The sequence below is a fragment of the Bos mutus genome, chromosome 22 (genome assembly GCF_027580195.1).
Source record: "Bos mutus isolate GX-2022 chromosome 22, NWIPB_WYAK_1.1, whole genome shotgun sequence".
In the NCBI taxonomy this organism is placed as follows: domain Eukaryota; kingdom Metazoa; phylum Chordata; class Mammalia; order Artiodactyla; family Bovidae; genus Bos; species Bos mutus.
This window is the reverse complement of record NC_091638.1, coordinates 12,788,736-12,806,706: the sequence shown is the minus strand read 5'-3', so window position 1 is coordinate 12,806,706 and position 17,971 is coordinate 12,788,736. Positions and strand designations below refer to the sequence as shown.

At 44.5% G+C, this 17,971-nt stretch overlaps 1 protein-coding gene across 3 annotated transcripts; it reads left to right on the top strand.

The window, feature by feature from the left end:
- The first annotated feature begins 778 nt into the window (after positions 1-778).
- Positions 779-15,030, top strand: CX3CR1 (C-X3-C motif chemokine receptor 1). Of its 3 annotated transcripts, none has more exons than XM_070359953.1 (3): positions 790-935; positions 9,709-10,111; positions 11,799-15,030. In XM_070359953.1, the coding sequence occupies exons 2-3, from the start codon at positions 9,974-9,976 to the stop codon at positions 12,882-12,884; spliced, it is 1,224 nt and encodes a 407-aa protein (XP_070216054.1). In that variant the 5' UTR covers positions 790-935; positions 9,709-9,973; the 3' UTR covers positions 12,885-15,030. The 3 variants fall into 3 exon arrangements, with proteins under 3 accessions (XP_005909715.2, XP_070216054.1, XP_070216055.1); XM_070359954.1 differs by having other exon boundaries at positions 9,709-10,415; positions 11,799-15,029; XM_005909653.3 differs by lacking the exon at positions 9,709-10,111 and having other exon boundaries at positions 779-935; positions 11,799-15,020.
- Positions 15,031-17,971: the final 2,941 nt, after the last annotated feature.

The window sequence follows — 17,971 nt, the reverse complement described above, 5'->3', positions numbered from 1 at the left end:
TTTCTGTATCAATGCCTCTCAGATTCATTGTGTTTATATCAAACTCCTAAAAATTTCATTAAAATGCAGTCTCTATGTTTCATATCTTATAATAACCTATAATGGAAAAAAATCTGAAAAAGAATATATATGTATGGATGGATGTATGCGTAACTGAATCACTTTGCTGTATACCTGAAACGCTGTAAGTCAAAAACACTTTGATAGAAAAAAAATTTTTTTAATAAAACAATGTAAGCATATCTTAGAAATATTGTGAGTTTGGTCCCAGACCACTACAATAAAGTAGATTCACAATAAAGTGAGTCACATGAAAAAATACAAAAAATACAGATACCTAGAGATGACTTTTCTTTATTGCAAATAAAAGCTTAGAAGGCATCAAAAAAAATGCAGTTTGGTTCAAGAGGTCTGGGGTGGCGGCGGCCTGAGGTACTGCATCAGAGAAGCTCCCAGCTGGGATCACACTTTGAGAAGAAAAACTGTAGCTCATTTAATCTGCACCCCAGTGCTGTCCGGTAAGTATTATGGGCTCCCTTGTATTAGCAGGAAAACCGAGGCTCAGTTTCTGGGCCTCCTGAAGGCACATCATTAAAGAGAGCTACTCTGTTCCCTGCCCGTGGCCCCGTTAGAGAGGTAACACAGTGCCCAAGTAAACACACTCCCTCCTAGCCCCTCTGGGTCTGCCCCAGGCTCTTCCGAGTCTCTGACTTCAGACCCTCCCATCTCAGCTGGCCTCTAGCCTGGAGCTTCTGAGCCTGCAGCGGCATCTAAAGATAGTCTGCCTCACAGGAAACCAGATACTATTGGCTAACTTTGCAAATAAAGATGCCCTCAGAGGAGAGGGAGATACTCTCTGACAGACTGTGCGTGGGACAGGAAGGCTGACGGGCACATCGCCACCTCTCGAGGCTCCCTCCCCAGACCCAGCCCAGGTAGGAGCGGAGGGCTTATTTCACACCTGTGGGCGCCCTGGGTGAGGCACTGTGGTCAGAGGTCAAAGTGGGCTAATGAGGCTGGTTTGCTTTACTTGCCAACAAGGGAGACCATTTTCCAGAGGATCTTACAGCCTAAATGTACTAGGGCACTTGGTAGGGGGAGATAGTGACTGATTAGATCACTTATGATGTGCTCAACATGGTGAAATATGATTAGAAGTATTAGTAATTACGTTTCAGGGGCATGGAGAAATGCTCATTAAAAAAGCATCATTTAAAATTGCATCTGCAAGCTATTATATATAGGGTGGATAAAAAACAAGGTTCTACACTACAGCCAAGGGAACTATATTCAATATCCTATAATTAACCATAATGGAAAAGAATATATACATATATGAATCACTATTCTATAGCAGAATTAACACATTATGAATCAACTACAATAAAAGAAAAAATTAAAAGGTAAGGTTGTATCTGGATGATATTGAGGAATTACTGTTAACTTTCTAAGTTAAGAAACAGCATCAAAGTTATTATTATCATCATCATTTTTTTTCTGGCCATACTGCAAGCGTTGCGAGATCTTAGTTCCCTAACCAGGGATTCAACACAGCCAGGGTAATAAAATCGTGGAGTCCTAGCAAATAGGACCACCAGGGAACTCCCATTATTATTATTATTGTTAACTTTCCACATCTGTTTTATGCTCCTTCTCTATGTATTCCTAAAAAGACTTTTTTTTAATAGGAGCAGTAAGAATCCACTGTAGAGTCTGAAGCATATACATACAATTTGTATTTTTAGGAACAAAATAAGTAAAATGGACAGCAAGCCCTTAATGATCTTTCCTTCTGGCACTACCTTATTCTTGACTTTCTGTTCAAAAGTGTGTTGTCTTTTCCTTGTCTACGTCTTTATTTTTTTTTCCTACAATTTAAAAAAATATATATTTTTTTCTTTCTTTCTTGAGTTTTTTCTTTCCTTTTTCTTCCATGCTTTTTTGCACAATCTGCATTTTTTATAATGAGCATCTACTGTATTTATAATGAAAACCATTTTAGTAATAAATTGCTGACAGACTTTGATGTTCAACATTGATGTATGCTTTTATAATCACTGTGAGGACATTCGGGCTCAGAAGGTTTGTGTCATTGGGAAACATCATCTTCATTAAGAAAGTATGAGTGGACATACATGTGGGTGAATTGTGACTCTTGGTAGGGAAGAAAACCTATACAACATCTCTTGTTCCTGTGCCCTTTTGTCTTTTCCCTAAACCTATGTTCATTTGAAAACATAATACACTCAAAGGACAGTGTGCAGGTCAACAACTCATAAACTGATCTCCCATCTAACCATCATCCAGGCAGCAGCAGAGAACCTGACCAGCCCCCAGCAGCCTCCATCAGGTGTCTCCGGATCACCACCCCTGCCCTCCCAGAAATCACCCCAATCCTCACCTTTATGGTCATTGATTCTCTCCTTGTCCTTGTAGCTTTACAAGGATTTTAATGCTTTACATGGATTATCCTTGCGTGTTTCTCACCTTCACATATGTGAATTCATACAGTAGATCTATTTTTTTGGTTTGCATTTTAAAAATGCATTCATACTGGGACTTCCCTGGTGGTCCAGTGTTTAAGGCTCCATGTTCCCAATGAAGGTTGCATGGAATCAATCCATGGTCAGGGAACTCAGGTCCCACATGTCGCATCAGTTCAGTCGCTCAGTCGTGTCCGACTCTTTGTGACCCCATGAATCGCGGCATGCCAGGCCTCCCTGTCCATCACCAACTCCCGGAGTTCACTCAGACTCACGTCCATCGAGTCAGTGATGCCATCCAGCCATCTCATCCTCTGTTATCCCCTTCTCCTCCTGCCCCCAATCCCTCCCAGCATCAGGGTCTTTTCCAATGAGTCAACTCTTCACATGAAGTGGCCAAAGTTTTGGAGTTTCAGCCTCAGCATCAATCCTTCCAATGAACACCCAGGACTGGTCTCCTTTAGGATGGACTGGTTGGATATCCTTGCAGTCCAAGGGACTCTCAAGAGTCTTCTCCAACACCACGGTTCAAAAGCATCAATTCTTTGGAGCTCAGCTTTCTTCACAGTCCAACTCTCACATCCATACATGATCACTGGAAAAACCATAGCCTTGACTAGATGGACCTTTGTTGGCAAAGTAATGTCTCTGCTTTTGAATATGCTATCTAGGTTGTTCATAACTTGTCTTCCAAGGAGTAAGCGTCTTTCAATTTCATGGCTGCAATCACCATCTGCAGTGATATTGGAGCCCAAAAAAATAAAGTCTGACACTGTTTCCCCTGTTTCCCTATCTATTTCCCATGAAGTGATGGGACCAGAGGCCATGATCTTAGTTTACTGAATGTTGAGCTTTAAGCCAACTTTTTCACTCTCCTCTTTCACTTTCATCAAGAGGTTCTTTAGTTCCACTTCACTTTCTGCCATAAGGGTGGTGTCATCTGTATATCTGAGGTTATTGATATTTCTCCCGGCAATCTTGATTCCAGCTTATGCTTCTTCCAGCCCAGTGTTTTTCATGATGTAATCTGCATATAAGTTAAATAAGCAGGGTGACAATATACAGCCTTGACGTACTCCTTTTCCTAGCCAAAAAAAGAGCATTCATACTATAGGGGATGTAGATGTATACACAAAAATGTTTATGCAGCACCGTTCACCAAGGTCTCAAACTGAAAGCCACCAGGGTGCACCAGCATAAAACAGATGATAACCGCGGGACACTCACACAGTGCAATCCTATTCAGCAGTGCCAATGAACAGACCACAGCCACCACAATAACATGCATGAAATACAACCAGAAACACTTAGATAAATTTATAGATAAATGCAAAATTGGCCCATATTCAAAGGGCACTTATCAAATGCACCCCATCACTTTTCTTACACTCTTGTTATGAATCAATAATAAAAAATTCACAGAGACTGTATCTTAGACATTTTTACCTCCACAGAAACAAGCACAGTACCTATTGTTGGGCAAACAGAATGAAAAGCAAAATATCTGACCCAGAAAATCCTCTCCATGAAGATAGTAGAGAAAGAACTCTGTCATTTTTTGTTTGTTTGTTTTAATTGGAGGCTAATTACTTTACAATATTGTAGTGGTTTTGCCATACATTCACAGCTATCAGCCATGGGTGTACATGTGTCCCCCATCCTGAACCCCCCTCCCACCTCCCTCCCCATCCCATCCCTCAGGGTCATCCCAGTGCACCAGCCCTGAGCACCCTGCCTCATGCATCGAACCTGGACTGGCCATCTGTTTCACATATGGTAATATACATGTTTCAATGCTATTCTCCCAAATCATCCCCACCTCGCCCTCTCCCACAGAGTCCAAAAGTCTGTTCTTTACATCTGTGTCTCTTTTGCTGTCTTGCATATAGGGTCATCATTGCCATCTTTCTAAATTCCATATATATGAATTAATATACTGTATTGGTGTTTTTCTTTCTGACTTACTTCACTCTGTATAATAGGCTCCAGTTTCATCCGCCTCATTAGAACTGATTCAAATGTATTCTTTTTAATGGCTGCATAATACTCCATTGTGTATATGTACCACAGCTTTCTTATCCATTCGTCTGCTGATGGACATCTATGTTGCTTCCATGTCCTGGCTATTATAAACAGTGCTGAGATGAACATTGGGGTACACGTGTCTCTTTCCCTTCTGGTTTCCTAGATGTGATATCCAGCAGTGGGATTGCTGGGTCGTATGGCAGTTCTATTTCCAGCTTTTTAAGGCATCTCCACACTGTTCTCCATAGTGGCTGTACTAGTTTGCATTCCCACCAGCAGTGTAAGAGGGTTCCTTTTTCTCCACACCCTCTCCGGCGTTTATTGTTTATAGATTTTTTGATAGCAGCCATTCTGACTGGCATGAGATGGTACCACATTGTGGTTTTGATTTGCATTTCTCTGATAATGAGTGATGTTGAGCATTTTTTCATGTTTGTTAGCCATTTGTATGTCTTCTTTGGAGAAATGTCTGTTTGGAAGAACTCTGTCATTACTGAATAAGAATTAAACATCATATGCTTCACAGGCAAACCGCTACACGGTAGTAAAGAGACACAAAAAAATCTCACTTCAGACACAACCCCTTAGACACTCAAAATACTCAACAACTAGAGCTCAAGTCAGGGAACCTGATAGTCACACACAGTTCATCCCAAGTTCAGCATGGTCATCTGTATTAGCTGGCTTCATCTGTCCAGAGGAGAAACAAGCTTCTCATCTCTTTCTCATCAGAAGTAGTTGTGTAACTTGGAGCCAGGTTCGTGCCCAAGTCAGGCTCCTCTCCTCCCCCTGGCACTGGGAGTCTGGCCACCAACATGTGCATTTCAAAGAGATGGCTCCCAGCTGGAAAGCTGCAGAGGAAATGATCACATGTCCAAGAGGGGAGAAGGGACTCACAACTATACATCTTCTAAAGTAAATGCTCTAAGAAAAAAGAGACAAGGGGACTCTTCTTCCTTATTTTCAACAAGGAGAATTAAGCCTCTTATTTAAAATTTTTACTTGTCCTTATGCCAGTGTATGGTAAAGATACTTAATAGATATTGACTTAATCCACAATTAATTAATAAGTGAGTCCATGTCTTCTTCAGTTATTAAAAAAGGAAAATCATAAAGCATTTCTTTTCTAGATTTTACAGTTTACTTTGACAGAGATAAATACCAGTAAGGACGCTGCAGAGGAAAGCAGAGGGAGGCGTGGCCCAGAACAAAGGCAGGTTCTGTGCAGGGCCAGCTCACGCACGAGCACAGGGGCCTTCCCCATGTATGGTCTTTTCCTGTTACTGGTCTTGGCTTGGGGTGTGCATTTGGCTTGTATAAAATGCTGGTGGGTGGTCATGCCAAGTCCTTCTAGGTTGATGACTTGCTGGAAGAATAGAGTCACTCAATGTAGTGCATGGAAGATGCGGTGTAAGTTGTAAAATGTGGCCACTGCCCCTGAGCATGGAATTCAAGGCCCCTCCATCTGCCTGTTTTTTGCCTTCTCAGCCTTAGCTCTCTCTGAATCCTAAGGAAAGGTCTCTTATAAAAATAACTATCATTGTAAACTGGAAAACCACCAGGTTCTGAAAACACAGGGGCTCAAAGAGCCAGGGGAGTGGACTTGGGGTCAGACTGAGAACCTTCCTATTGCCCGTGGTGAACTCCAGATTTGTCAGAACCCAAAGTTAACTGATTCAGCTCTCTGTCTCCAAGCAGAAGCTCATCTGAATGCTGGGTGCCTGTGAGCCCAGAAGCTTCGCAGGTTGCTGGGCAGTCACTCTGTGGACACGAGGCTGCACTTCTCCGACCCAGGACTCATGCTGCTCTTTTAAGACTGTTTCCTTCCATTCGGTCCTTGGAAAACTGATGATCCAGGGCTGACCGGGCTCTCAGAGATGGTCCAGTCCAGGGTTTGCATTACCCACATCAAGGCACTGAGGCACAGCTGGGAGGGAGATGCTCAGGGTCTGCCAGCTGATCTCAGGGTGTGTGGACCCCTATGAAGTATGCAGCTCTGAAGAGCAACTCTGCGTATTTGAAGGCAGGAAAGAAGCTGATCCTTTAGCTTTCAACCTTTTCTTCTCCAGAGAAAAGGATCTAAATTTTCTCACCACATTACTGAGAGTTAGATTCTGAGGGTCTGACAGTGAGGACCACCACCTGGTCACAGCTGGAGAGGCAAATAATATCTCCTCCCCCTCCATTCCCCACCTGCTATCTCACTGCGGTCAGCCTTCTGGGTCCCGAGTCTAAACCCAGGAACAGTGCTCAGGGTCACATCATGAATTTTATCCTTTAAAGGAGGGGAGGTCACCTCTACTATTTTCCAGCTCTTGTTCTAGAGATGTGGCCTGCAGTAACCTGCAGAATTTCCCTCCAAGAGGAAAAACCCAGTGCAGGGCAGGAAGCATGGCTTTGTGAAGAGACGCATCTGGCTTAAAATCCTGGCTCTGCTGCTCCTTTGATAAGTTACTCAAGTCTCTCTGCTTGCTGGTGGTTATTTTGCAGTCATTTCCCACGAGGTGTTGTGGCAAGAATTAAATAGGGTCTTGTGTCTGTAGCATGACACTTAGCGGGTCCCCAGGAACGGCAGCCTTCTCTTCTTCTAAACCAGGGCTTTCAGAGGATAACCTCAGGTTCTGGAATGTCAAGAGACAGTGGCACCCACATGGGGAAAGTCGGGATCCAGGATCAAGCAATTCCTGAGTTTTGTTTGGTCCAAAAGAAAAATATTAAGCCTAACAATTGGCATTAGACTGAACCTCAAACCCTTCTGTACTCAAGGGCCTAAAAGGCCATAAAAAGAGAGCAAGGGAGGTAAACAAACAAGGCACACTGGATCTAGAAAACGGTAAGCAGGACGTGAAGCCAAAAGACAGGGGGAAGCAACACGAAAAAGACGTTAGGGAAAAGAAAGGGGATGGAGGCCACCTAATGAGAAGGAAGTACAGAAAAGGGAAGCTGGTTGGAAAAAGTGGGTAATAATGACCAAAAAAAAAAAAAAAAGGTTAAAAAATAAGTGAGCAGGCCAAAGAAAAGGAAGTGACCGGAGGAAGTAGGACAGGATCAGCAGTAGAGCTGGCTGGGTGTTTTTTAAAGCAGGTTCTACAAAATTCATTTTTACATGACTAAGACAGCCATGTGTACTCAAAGCTCAGCTTCTAGGTTTAGCCCAGACTCTCTCAGCTCAGCATCATTTAGTAAAACGTTGACTTAACAGAGCAGAGGGTGAGGAGGCCCAAGTATAGTTGGGGGGATGTGTGTAGTGCAGCCTGGGTTAGTGCAGTGGGACTTATGCTAATGCTTCATTCCAGCACCCATCCTTCCCCTGGCAACCCCATCTACATGGATGTCACTTACTACATGCTGCAAGGGCTTATTGCATTGGATTCTTGCACTTGATTTCTGGCCCCTCAGGGGCCAGGAGGCCAGTGTCCAGCCTGAGTGAAAGTCAAGTAGATCCCTGACAGCCCTCTGACCCCTGGGCATTGGCCCCACTCTCATCTGCTGCCAAGAGTCCTATCTTCAGGTTCCTGGCCCAGGGCTGGAACATCTCAGAGGACCTAGAAATAAAAGGTCCTGCTTGGGCTCACCTTTCCTGAAAAGGTGCCTGGATAAAACTATCAAGTTCTAGACACTTGGTGTTATTTAAGCCTTACTACAGTTCTGAAAGGAAAGTTCTGTATTTAATTCACTGCCCTGCTGAAGGGCTCCGGGGATATTTGTGATGAGAGGTCAGGGGAGGTGCAGCAAGAGCTCAGGGGAGGCCAGGATGTCTGAAACAAACAGGGGCCAGGGGGCAAGGAGGTGCCCGGTCCTCCTCTCTCCTTACTGGGCGCCTGGCCCAGGGCTGTGACGTGTGTGCCTGTGCCCTTCTCGCCTGTCTCCTTGCTCTTCAGTGATCCAGAGACACCTTCCTGAAGATTAGTAGGAGGTCCCTGTGTATGAGACACAGTGCCAAGAGAACATGAGACCCAGCACGTGCATATTTGGCAAAAATCAAGTCAATCTCAGACTGGGGCATGTGAAGAGCTCCAGACGGCAAGTCTTAGGACAGACAGATGGAATCACTGACTGACTGTGAAAGACTCCCCGTGTCCCCCTTGCCCTGCAGATGTCCCCAACCCACCACTCTGCACTCAGCCCCCAAGTGTGGAAGGACAGGGGCAGGAAGGGTGGTGATGGGGAACAAATGAGACAGGAATCACGGACATCCCACTGTGTCCTCGTGCGGCCCCTCCCTATCTCTGGCACCAAGGTGCCCTTGCCTCGCTGGGGCTGCCCTTGACCTGCGGGTGTTTGCCAGGTGCCCTCTCCGGGAGCAATGCTGCAGGATCACTGGGCGGAAGGCACTCTAGCCAGGTAGGAATGCGGGGGTGAGAATCAGGGAAGGGGGCAGCGTCATCCTGGCAGACGTCTTTCCTTTTCTATGACTACAGAACCCAGGACTTTTTGTTATTGTTAATAATTATTATTGAGAAGAAGAAACCTAGCCCTGGCAGAGGGGGCCTTCTCTGCTCTCGTCTTTCAGGTTTTACTCCTGGCACTGGCTGTGGAATTTTGGAATACTTGGAATTTTGAGGTTCAGGGAATTCAGAGAACTTGGTCGCACAGTGTATGGGGAGAAAGGGAAAATTCCTGGGTGACAGTTGGGTCACTCCAGCTACATGTTTCTAGAAGTGGGTGGGCAGATTTGACTGAGAAAGTCTCGGGCTCTCGCAGCAATGGTGGGAAAGAAAGATTCATTTTGTGGCTGCACTTCTTTTAACAATTCTCTCCCCTAAAAGGACGGACTGTGGTAAAGAAATGAAAATAATTAGAAGTGAAAAGTCAAAAGAAAGAATTAAACAATGTTGAATTTCCAAGTGATTCTGAGGTGTGGCTTTTCTAGCAGCTTTTCCTCCTGAGACCATCCCTCCCACCTGCTTTGCAATAGCAGTTTAATGAACAGTCTGAAACAAATCTTAAGTACAAACACAGGCATCAAAAACTATGCTCTGAGGATGAAGCAGCTTCTAATTTGTGGGAAAAGGATTAAATATTTCTGTTTTCTGAAAAGAGTTTATTTTGTATTTTGTTTTCTATTAAAATGTGTTTAGTTTCCAAAAAAAAAAAAAATCAAGTCAATCTAAAAGCAGCAAGTTCCTGGGCTTTAGGACTGAATACAGGCCCCGAAGAGACATAAAATGACTTTTATTGTCCTTGGACTCCTCTCTAGGTCAACACTGCCAGCTCCTGACACTGGGGGGAGGAGGAGGAGGAAGAGGGGAGCCAGCCCCAGCATCCCCAACAAGGACTTGACTGTTTGCTATCCTACAAGCTGCAAGTCCAGGAAGACGGGCTCCTGCTGCAAGCCACTTGCACCACACGACTGCTCCCTGCCTCCCCACATTTCAGCTGAGCATCTGACATCTCTGTCACTTAAAAATGGTTGAACATCAGCCACTTTATACGGTTCAACTTAACTTTTATTGATTAAGGTCATGGCTAGAGGATCCTCTCTGAGAAAAGGGCATTGTAGCCAAGAGCAAAGAGCACACACTTTCCTGGGGCTGAGGACTCCATCCCAGCCTGAGATGGCCCAGGTCAGAAGGCCTTGGGCCACTTCGCCAGCAAGCTGGGTGAGACAGAGAAGTAGATCAGCATACCAAGCTGAGGCTGGGAAGGGAGAAGCAAAGGGTGGGTCCTCCCCTTGGCAGAGACACCATCTTGGTACAACCAGCATGAAAAGGGTGTAGCAAGGTGTGGAAACTCCCTTGGTTAGAGAAGTATGAGCTTTGGTTTTAGCTGTGCTGGGAGACAGGCAGTGACAAGCAGAAGGTGTGTGCTGAGGTTTCTGACAGCCTGTCTTGTGGTATCACAAGGAAGAGGAGGGGCCCCAGAGGTCCATCCATCTGCGAAAGGACTCCCCTTGCAGACTCTGGAGTGAGTCCTGGCTGGGAGAAGGGAGGATGGGCATGTGTCACTTCCCAAACTGAAAAATGTCTTGCCTTTCCATTCCTGCCCAGAAAGAAACAGGAGAAGAACAGTAGGGGAGGGTTGGCCACACTGAAGTGCAGGACTGGTAATTATTATTAGCCCCTGGAACCTGAGCCCACAGGCTAACTGAGCCCGCCCTCCATCTGGGATCTGTTGGCCCCTTCATGACTGCAGAGGCCTGGATGATGCTGGCACACCCTCTGCACTTGTAGGATGACTGACCATCCCAGTTGACTTAGAATTTAGGGGTTTCCGAAATGTGAGGCTTTCAGTGCTAAAACCAGAAGAGTCCTGGCCAAATCAAGGCAAGGTAATCACCCTAGAGTGTCTGACTCTAGGATTATTCCTTAAGGAAGGAATAACAATCCTTAAGGATTATTCATTAAGGAAGAGAAAGACTTGGTTCATAGAGGAAGAGGAAAAGAAATGGCTCGCAAAAACAAAGACAGGTCTCTGGGTGCAGGTCTGCCCAGGGCTCTGCGACATCTGAGACCTCTCTCTTCAGTCTTCAAGCAGGAGAAACAAGAGTCCAGAGGGTAGAGAGGTGGAAGAAAGGAAGGGGGTGGAGAATGGCACTGGGGAAGTTTGAAATGGAAGTGTGAATTATGGCACCAGTTCAGCTGGTAAAGAATCCGCCTGCAATGCAGGAGACCCCAGTTTGATTCCTGGGTTGGAAAGATCCCCTGAAGAGGGTTAGGCTACCCATGCCAGTATTCCTGGGCTTCCCTGGTGGCTCAGTTGGTAAAGAATCTGCCTGCAATGCGAGAGACCTGGGTTTGATCCCTGGGTTGGGAAGAACCCCTGGAGGAGGGCATGGCAACCCACTCCAATATTCTTGCCTGGAGAATCCCCATGGACAGAGGATATATGGCAGGCTATAGTCTATGGGGTTGCAAAGAGCAGGACATGACTGAGCAACTAATACACACACCACCCCATCCCTCTCCTCCTTGCTTGCTCATGGTCCTCTCTCACCCATCCACACCCTGGTTAAGCTGGCTACCTTTCAGATAGACTTTTGAAAATCAAAGAAAAAAATATCTGTCTCAAGCTTCAAAAGACTGACGTTCAAATGCTAACTGAGCCATTTATTGTGTCGTTTCTGGCAAGTCACTGAGCATCTCAGAGCCTGGTTTCCTCTCTGCCAGAGGGGTCTGTTATAGCCTCCATCACAGAGATTAAATAAGACCGCACACAGGACACTGGGAGATGCACTGGTCAGACACCCAACCAAAAGCTTGTTTCGTCTGCCTTTGTACGTAAGGAGTGGAACTACAACTTTGTTTCTCTGAGAACTCATGCCATTACTTGTCTTCCTTTCTCATCCAGGTGCTCACCATGCACACCACCCTCCCTGAATCAACTTCAGAAAACTTGGAGTATTATGACCTTGCAGAAGCCTGTGATATGGGGGACATCATGGCCTTGGGAACTGTCTTCGTGGTCATACTCTACTCCCTCGTCTTTGCCTTTGGCCTGGTGGGAAATTTGCTGGTGGTGTTTGCCCTCATCAACAGCCAGAGGTCCAAAAGTATTACTGACATTTACCTCCTGAACCTGGCCTTGTCTGATCTGCTCTTTGTAGCCACCTTGCCCTTCTGGACTCACTATGTGATAAATGAGCAAGGCCTTCACCACGCCACGTGCAAACTCATCACTGCCTTCTTCTTCATTGGGTTTTTTGGAGGCATATTCTTCATCACCGTTATCAGCGTCGACAGGTTCCTGGCCATTGTGCTGGCTGCCAACTCCATGAGCAACAGGACCGTGCAGCATGGTGTCACCACCAGCCTCGGCGTCTGGGCAGCTGCCATCTTGGTGGCCACACCGCAGTTCATGTTCACCAAAGAGAAAGAGAACGAATGCTTTGGCGACTACCCTGAGATCCTGCAGGAAATCTGGCCTGTGATCCTCAACACGGAAATAAATTTTCTTGGCTTCCTGCTCCCCCTGCTCATTATGAGTTACTGTTACTTCAGAATCATGCGGACATTGTTTTCCTGCAAGAACCACAAGAAAGCTAAAGCCATCAGGCTGATCTTTCTGGTGGTCGTCGTTTTTTTCCTCTTCTGGACACCCTATAATGTCATGATTTTCTTACAGACACTCAATCTCTATGACTTCTTTCCCAAATGTGACGTGAAGAGAGATCTGAAGTTGGCCATCAGTGTGACAGAGACAATTGCATTTAGCCACTGTTGCCTCAATCCCCTTATCTATGCATTTGCTGGAGAGAAGTTCAGACGATACCTTTACCGTCTGTACAGGAAATGCCTGGCTGTCCTGTGTTGCCATCCTGACCACCTCAGTTTCTCTTCATCTCTGTCTGAATCACAAAGGAGCAGGCGGGAAAGTGTTCTGAGCAGCAATTTTACTCATTACACCAGCGATGGAGATGCGTCCATCCTTCTCTGAAGGGATCCCAAAGCTGTGTCCCTCCAGCAAGGCTGGAGTTTCTGAGTTGACACTGAATAATGAGGATAGATTTTAAAACTTCTTACATGCAAGAAATAATGAATCCAAAGCTCCCAAAACAATCCTAAAGTATTTTCAAGACTTGTGCTCAAAATTTGAATGATAAAGAGTAGACATGGCTCTTACTGCCAATGTCAGGACTTCCTTGCCTATAAATGACCGAAATTCAACTCAGACTAACTTAGCCTGAAAAGAGGCAGTAACATTCACCTTATAGCATGGGCAATGGGTGGTGAGTCCTCAGTGAGAGAAAACTAGAGACTGAGTCTAACTAGCATGTCCTCTGACTCTCAATTCTCTGAGTGGTAAGAGAGATCCCAGACTCACATAACACATCTTTGTCATCCGAGAGGGAGTGAGACCCATCCCCCTCTGAGGCCAAGGTTGAAATCCCCAGGGAAGGGCTCTGATTGGCCAAGTTTGTATCAGATCTTCATCCCTGGACCACGAGATGGTATCCACAGGGAAGAGGTAGACAAGATGGCAGCTTCCATTCCAATATTGTGGTTGGAGGTGCAGGAAGATGTATTTCCAAAGAGCTGAAGGTGTGGGTGCTTCTTTGATCAGACTGAACAAGAGTTGCCCACCAACTGTCCTGGGTGTCTGGCCCAGCCTCCCTCCTGATCATACTGGCCAGCACACAATGTCAGACTCTTCTTCATTAAACCCTCTCTGTCATATCCCCAAACCTACAAAGGTTCCCCTAGCGTACATTGTATCAAGTCCAAACTCAAATGCCTGGCTTCCAAGATGTTCCATCATGCAGTCCCAATAACAGATTCCCCAGCACCTTCTTTTCTCAAAGGACTCCAGCTCCCGCCTCAGGCAGGTCTCTTCCATCTGGTCACGTGCATCACCACCTGATCCAGAACCCAGGGGAATAAACAGAAAAGAAACACTGGCCCAAACTGAGAAGGCATGGTTTCTAATCTCAACTCTATCACTTATCCACTGGATAACTGGGGGCCAACTGAGCTTAGTTTCCTCATCTGTAGAATGGAAATTATAACTCTTTTCATGTAGGAAGCATGCAGCATGAGGAGCCAGCCTCCAGCTCTCACAGATTCCAACCCTCCTGCCAGGTTCCCAGACTTCAGCCTTTCCCCCACCCGGCGCCATGCTTAAGTAGTGCTGTTGACAGAACTTGGAAAGGCCTCACAGGTTCTGCTTGTGATGCAGCCCTTGACACGGAGAAGGCTGCCTCCCACAGTAGTGCTCAATGGACACTCCTAGATATACAGATTGATAGGCTTTCCTGACTCAGTCCTCCCAGGCTGCCTGGACCATTTCCTCCCAATCAACTGGTGACAACCCTATATGGAGAGAACCTCATCATTCATGCCACTGCCAACCTGAACAGCCCGAGTCCCTGGAACAGCTTTCCCTTTCTCAGTTAATGTCTGAGATGGTCTGAAACTTTAAAGCTTGAAAAACAATTGTGATGATGCTAAAGAAAATATCACCTATAATCTAATCACACAATATCTTCATGTGCCCACTGGACCTTGTTCACAGCCTCACATGTTTCAAGTTGCAGTCATAGTGTACGGACAGTTCTATAATCTGCTTTTTTTTTTCTCTCTCTTAACATTAGGCCACAGATAACGCTCTGTCTCTGCACAGTTTTGTAATGATCATTTTAGAAGACTCAGCCAGGTTGTGTACTCACTGAAGGCATCTGACTCATTGCTGTATTTCTCACGCCTTGGAAGTCAATGTATTTGTTTACCCAATGACAGAATGAATTACATTCCATTAAGATCATGTACTGCAACTTATCCTTACCCTGTTAATAAGCACTTCATGTGTTTCTAATATTTAACAAATACATATTTTATGGCACTTTTCTGTGTAATTTCCTTTCTCCCCTTCAATTACTTCGTTTGGATAAATTCCTTCCCATGGGGCTAACTGAGCCAAAGAGCATGGGTACTTCTTAGCCTTTGACACATACATATGGGACTAATAAACTGCAAAACCTTTATTGAGTACGTATTATATATAACACGTGAGCTCAGATCCAGAGCTGTTCCAAAGATGAGTGTGATAAGGCCGCTGCCCTCAATGCTTAAGAGGCGTTCAATGTTTAAATGCAGAACTCAGAAGTTAAAAAAAGAAAAGCATACTCTTACATTATTTGGTAACACAAGAACAAGGACACCTGACCTGAGTCATTAAGGATCTTAAGACCCTAATCTTAGAACATCTTACCTGAGTCTTAAGATCTTGAGATTTTAGGAGAAAAGTCCGAGAACAGTGAAAGGCATTGGGAACAGAGTGTGGTGGGATGCTGCTGGAGCTCTGGCTCGGACAACCAATGGAACAGGGTGTTCTCAGGGTGTTCACAGTTTCATCCCTTATCACCTGGTCCTTGTCCCAGCTGTCGAATCATCAAGCTTTTCATTAAAAATTTAACTTATTAGTGGACTCCTAAGAAAAGAGGAAAAAAATTCTTTTGTCTTGAGGAACAAAGAAGAGAGAAAACACTTTTATTTCTAGAAGACAATTAGATTTGTATCATAAGAAACGTTCATTCATTTTACTAAGACAGAATAGGGAGAAAATTAGGAAGGTCATTGAAAAGCCCTAAATAGCTGTGATGCTGGTGTCTAAGGAAAGGAAGGCACATCTGAAAAGGACAGTTGACCCTAAGAGCACGGCTGAATCAGATCCACCACGGCTGCTGGGCTCTGGGCTTCCCCAAAGCAGAAGGGAACTCCAAACACAGATAGACGTCTGTGACTGTGTCCCAGCAGACTGACTCTGTGACCCTGGGCAAGGTATTTGACATCTCTAAGGTTCAGTTTCCTCAGCTGGCAAATAAGAATAAAAACAGTGCCCACTTCCTGGAAAGATGATGAGGATTTAGTAAGATTACCTTCCCAAAGCTCACAACACAGGCTTGGAAAGCAAGGTCAGACAAATGGTGGCAACTACTTTCTTTTATTATTATTATTATCAGATTGGATCTTTCCCAGTGAGGAAACTCATACTACGTTGCCCATGCCATCTTGCTTTTTCCCAGAATCACAGAAGGGTGGGTGGTCAGAAATTGTTGAGTACAAACCCACACTTTGCAGGTTAGAGAAAGGATGTCCAGAGAGGGCCAGAGACTGGCCCAAGACCAAACAGTGAGTTAATCAAAGAGGTAGATCCCTTAAGTCTCGGTTTACTGACTTCCTCCTCCTAATACAAATTTAGACCAATCCTATGGTGACTACAGTTAACAATACTGTGTTGTATATTTGTATATTTGAAAGTTGCTTAAACAGTTGATTTTAATATTTGAGAAACTTTTTCTTCTTTATTTATTTATTTTATGTCTTAGACCAGGCTGTGCATGGCATACAGGATCTTAGTTCCCTGACCAGGGATCAAACCCGTGCCCCCTGCATTGGGAGCGCAGAGTCTTAACCAATGGACTGTCAGGGAAGTTCCTAAGAGAGTAGATTTTAAAAGTTCTCACCACACACAAAAAAATTGTTAACTATGTGAAGTGATAGATGTGTTAATTACCCTTATTTCATAATCACTTTACAATATATACATATATAAGTATACATAGAAAACCATAAAGATTTCATCACAAAATTGTGAGAATTAACAAATTCAGTAAAATTGCAGGACACAAAATCGAAACACAGAAATCTGTTGTAATTCTTTCCACTAATGATAAACTATCTGGAAGAGAAATTAAGAAAATAATTCCATTAATAATTACATCAAAAAGAATATAATACCTAGGAATAAATTTACAATAGCCCAGATATGAAGGGGGTGACAGAGGATGAGATGGTTGGATGGCATAACTGACTCACGCACATGAGTTTGAGTAAGCTCTGGAGACAGTGAAAGAAAGGAAAGCCTGGGCTGCCATTGTCCATGCAGTCAGAAAGAGTCAGACACGACCTTGCGACTGAAAAGCAACATGCTCTTAAAACGACCATTTGAGGAAGAAGGTGGCTTCCCAGGAGCTTTGCTACCAAGACAGATGGAGAACACATGTTTTTGGTTACTGAGAAGAGCTATCATCTCTTATAATCCACTGCATCTGGCAGGCTTTCCATAATCGCTCTCTCTCTGCAACACTGTCCCTGAGCACCCAGGAGGAGAATTCTCTTCTGGCCTCAAAAAGCCAACAACCACACCTGGAAACTTGGCAACCCAACTCTGAAAGGCCCACCTTGGGTACCACTTCACCCCTAGAGAAAGTCCCATTAGTGCCCTCAAAATTGGGGTAGTCTGTCCCAACTCAGTAGCAAAAAGCAAATTTTCTTTTCTACCTGCATCTCATTCTCCAGGCCCATGAGGACCACTTCAGTTTCAACATGACTGTAATATTGTTTGCTTAACTTGCTGAGTTGGCAACCACATTCTGAGCTACCCAAGACCAAGTGAGAGGAGTAGGTGTTCACAAGTGTGGAAATAGCCCATCTCTCTTCAAGAGGCCCTCTGTCTTGAGGAGGGTTGAGATGTTTTCTTGAGGATGCATGGTGCCACGTTTGTTTCTGCTATGTGACACATGCCGCTGGGCAACAGCCAAAGTTCCTCCCAGAGTTACATCCTAGACATCTCTAGAAACTGCAAAACACACTCGGCAGAAGAACGACTCTTTTACCCTATATTTTCTCATTTATTTAGGCAGATCCAAAAAAAGTTTTACTTCACATTTCTTTGACTAATGAGAAAGGCTGTTCAATTTTTAATGTGCTTGCTTTATACTCTTTGTCTTTTCCTGATTATCAAAGAGATGGACAATCAGAAAATACAAAGAATAAAGAGGTGTATACAATTTTTACATTACACAACATTCCCACCTCCTATAGATCAAACATTGTATAACACTGAGGTAGGTTCTACCATGTCCTTCTCTGCAGATACAATTTTTTAAATAAAAGCTTTGAGACCATAACATACATACAGTTTTAGATATTTTTTCCACTTAACATTATAGCATTAACATTTTCCCATGTATTAAACTCAATCATGATTTTAATGATTACACAGAAGTCCACATAGCCTTTATC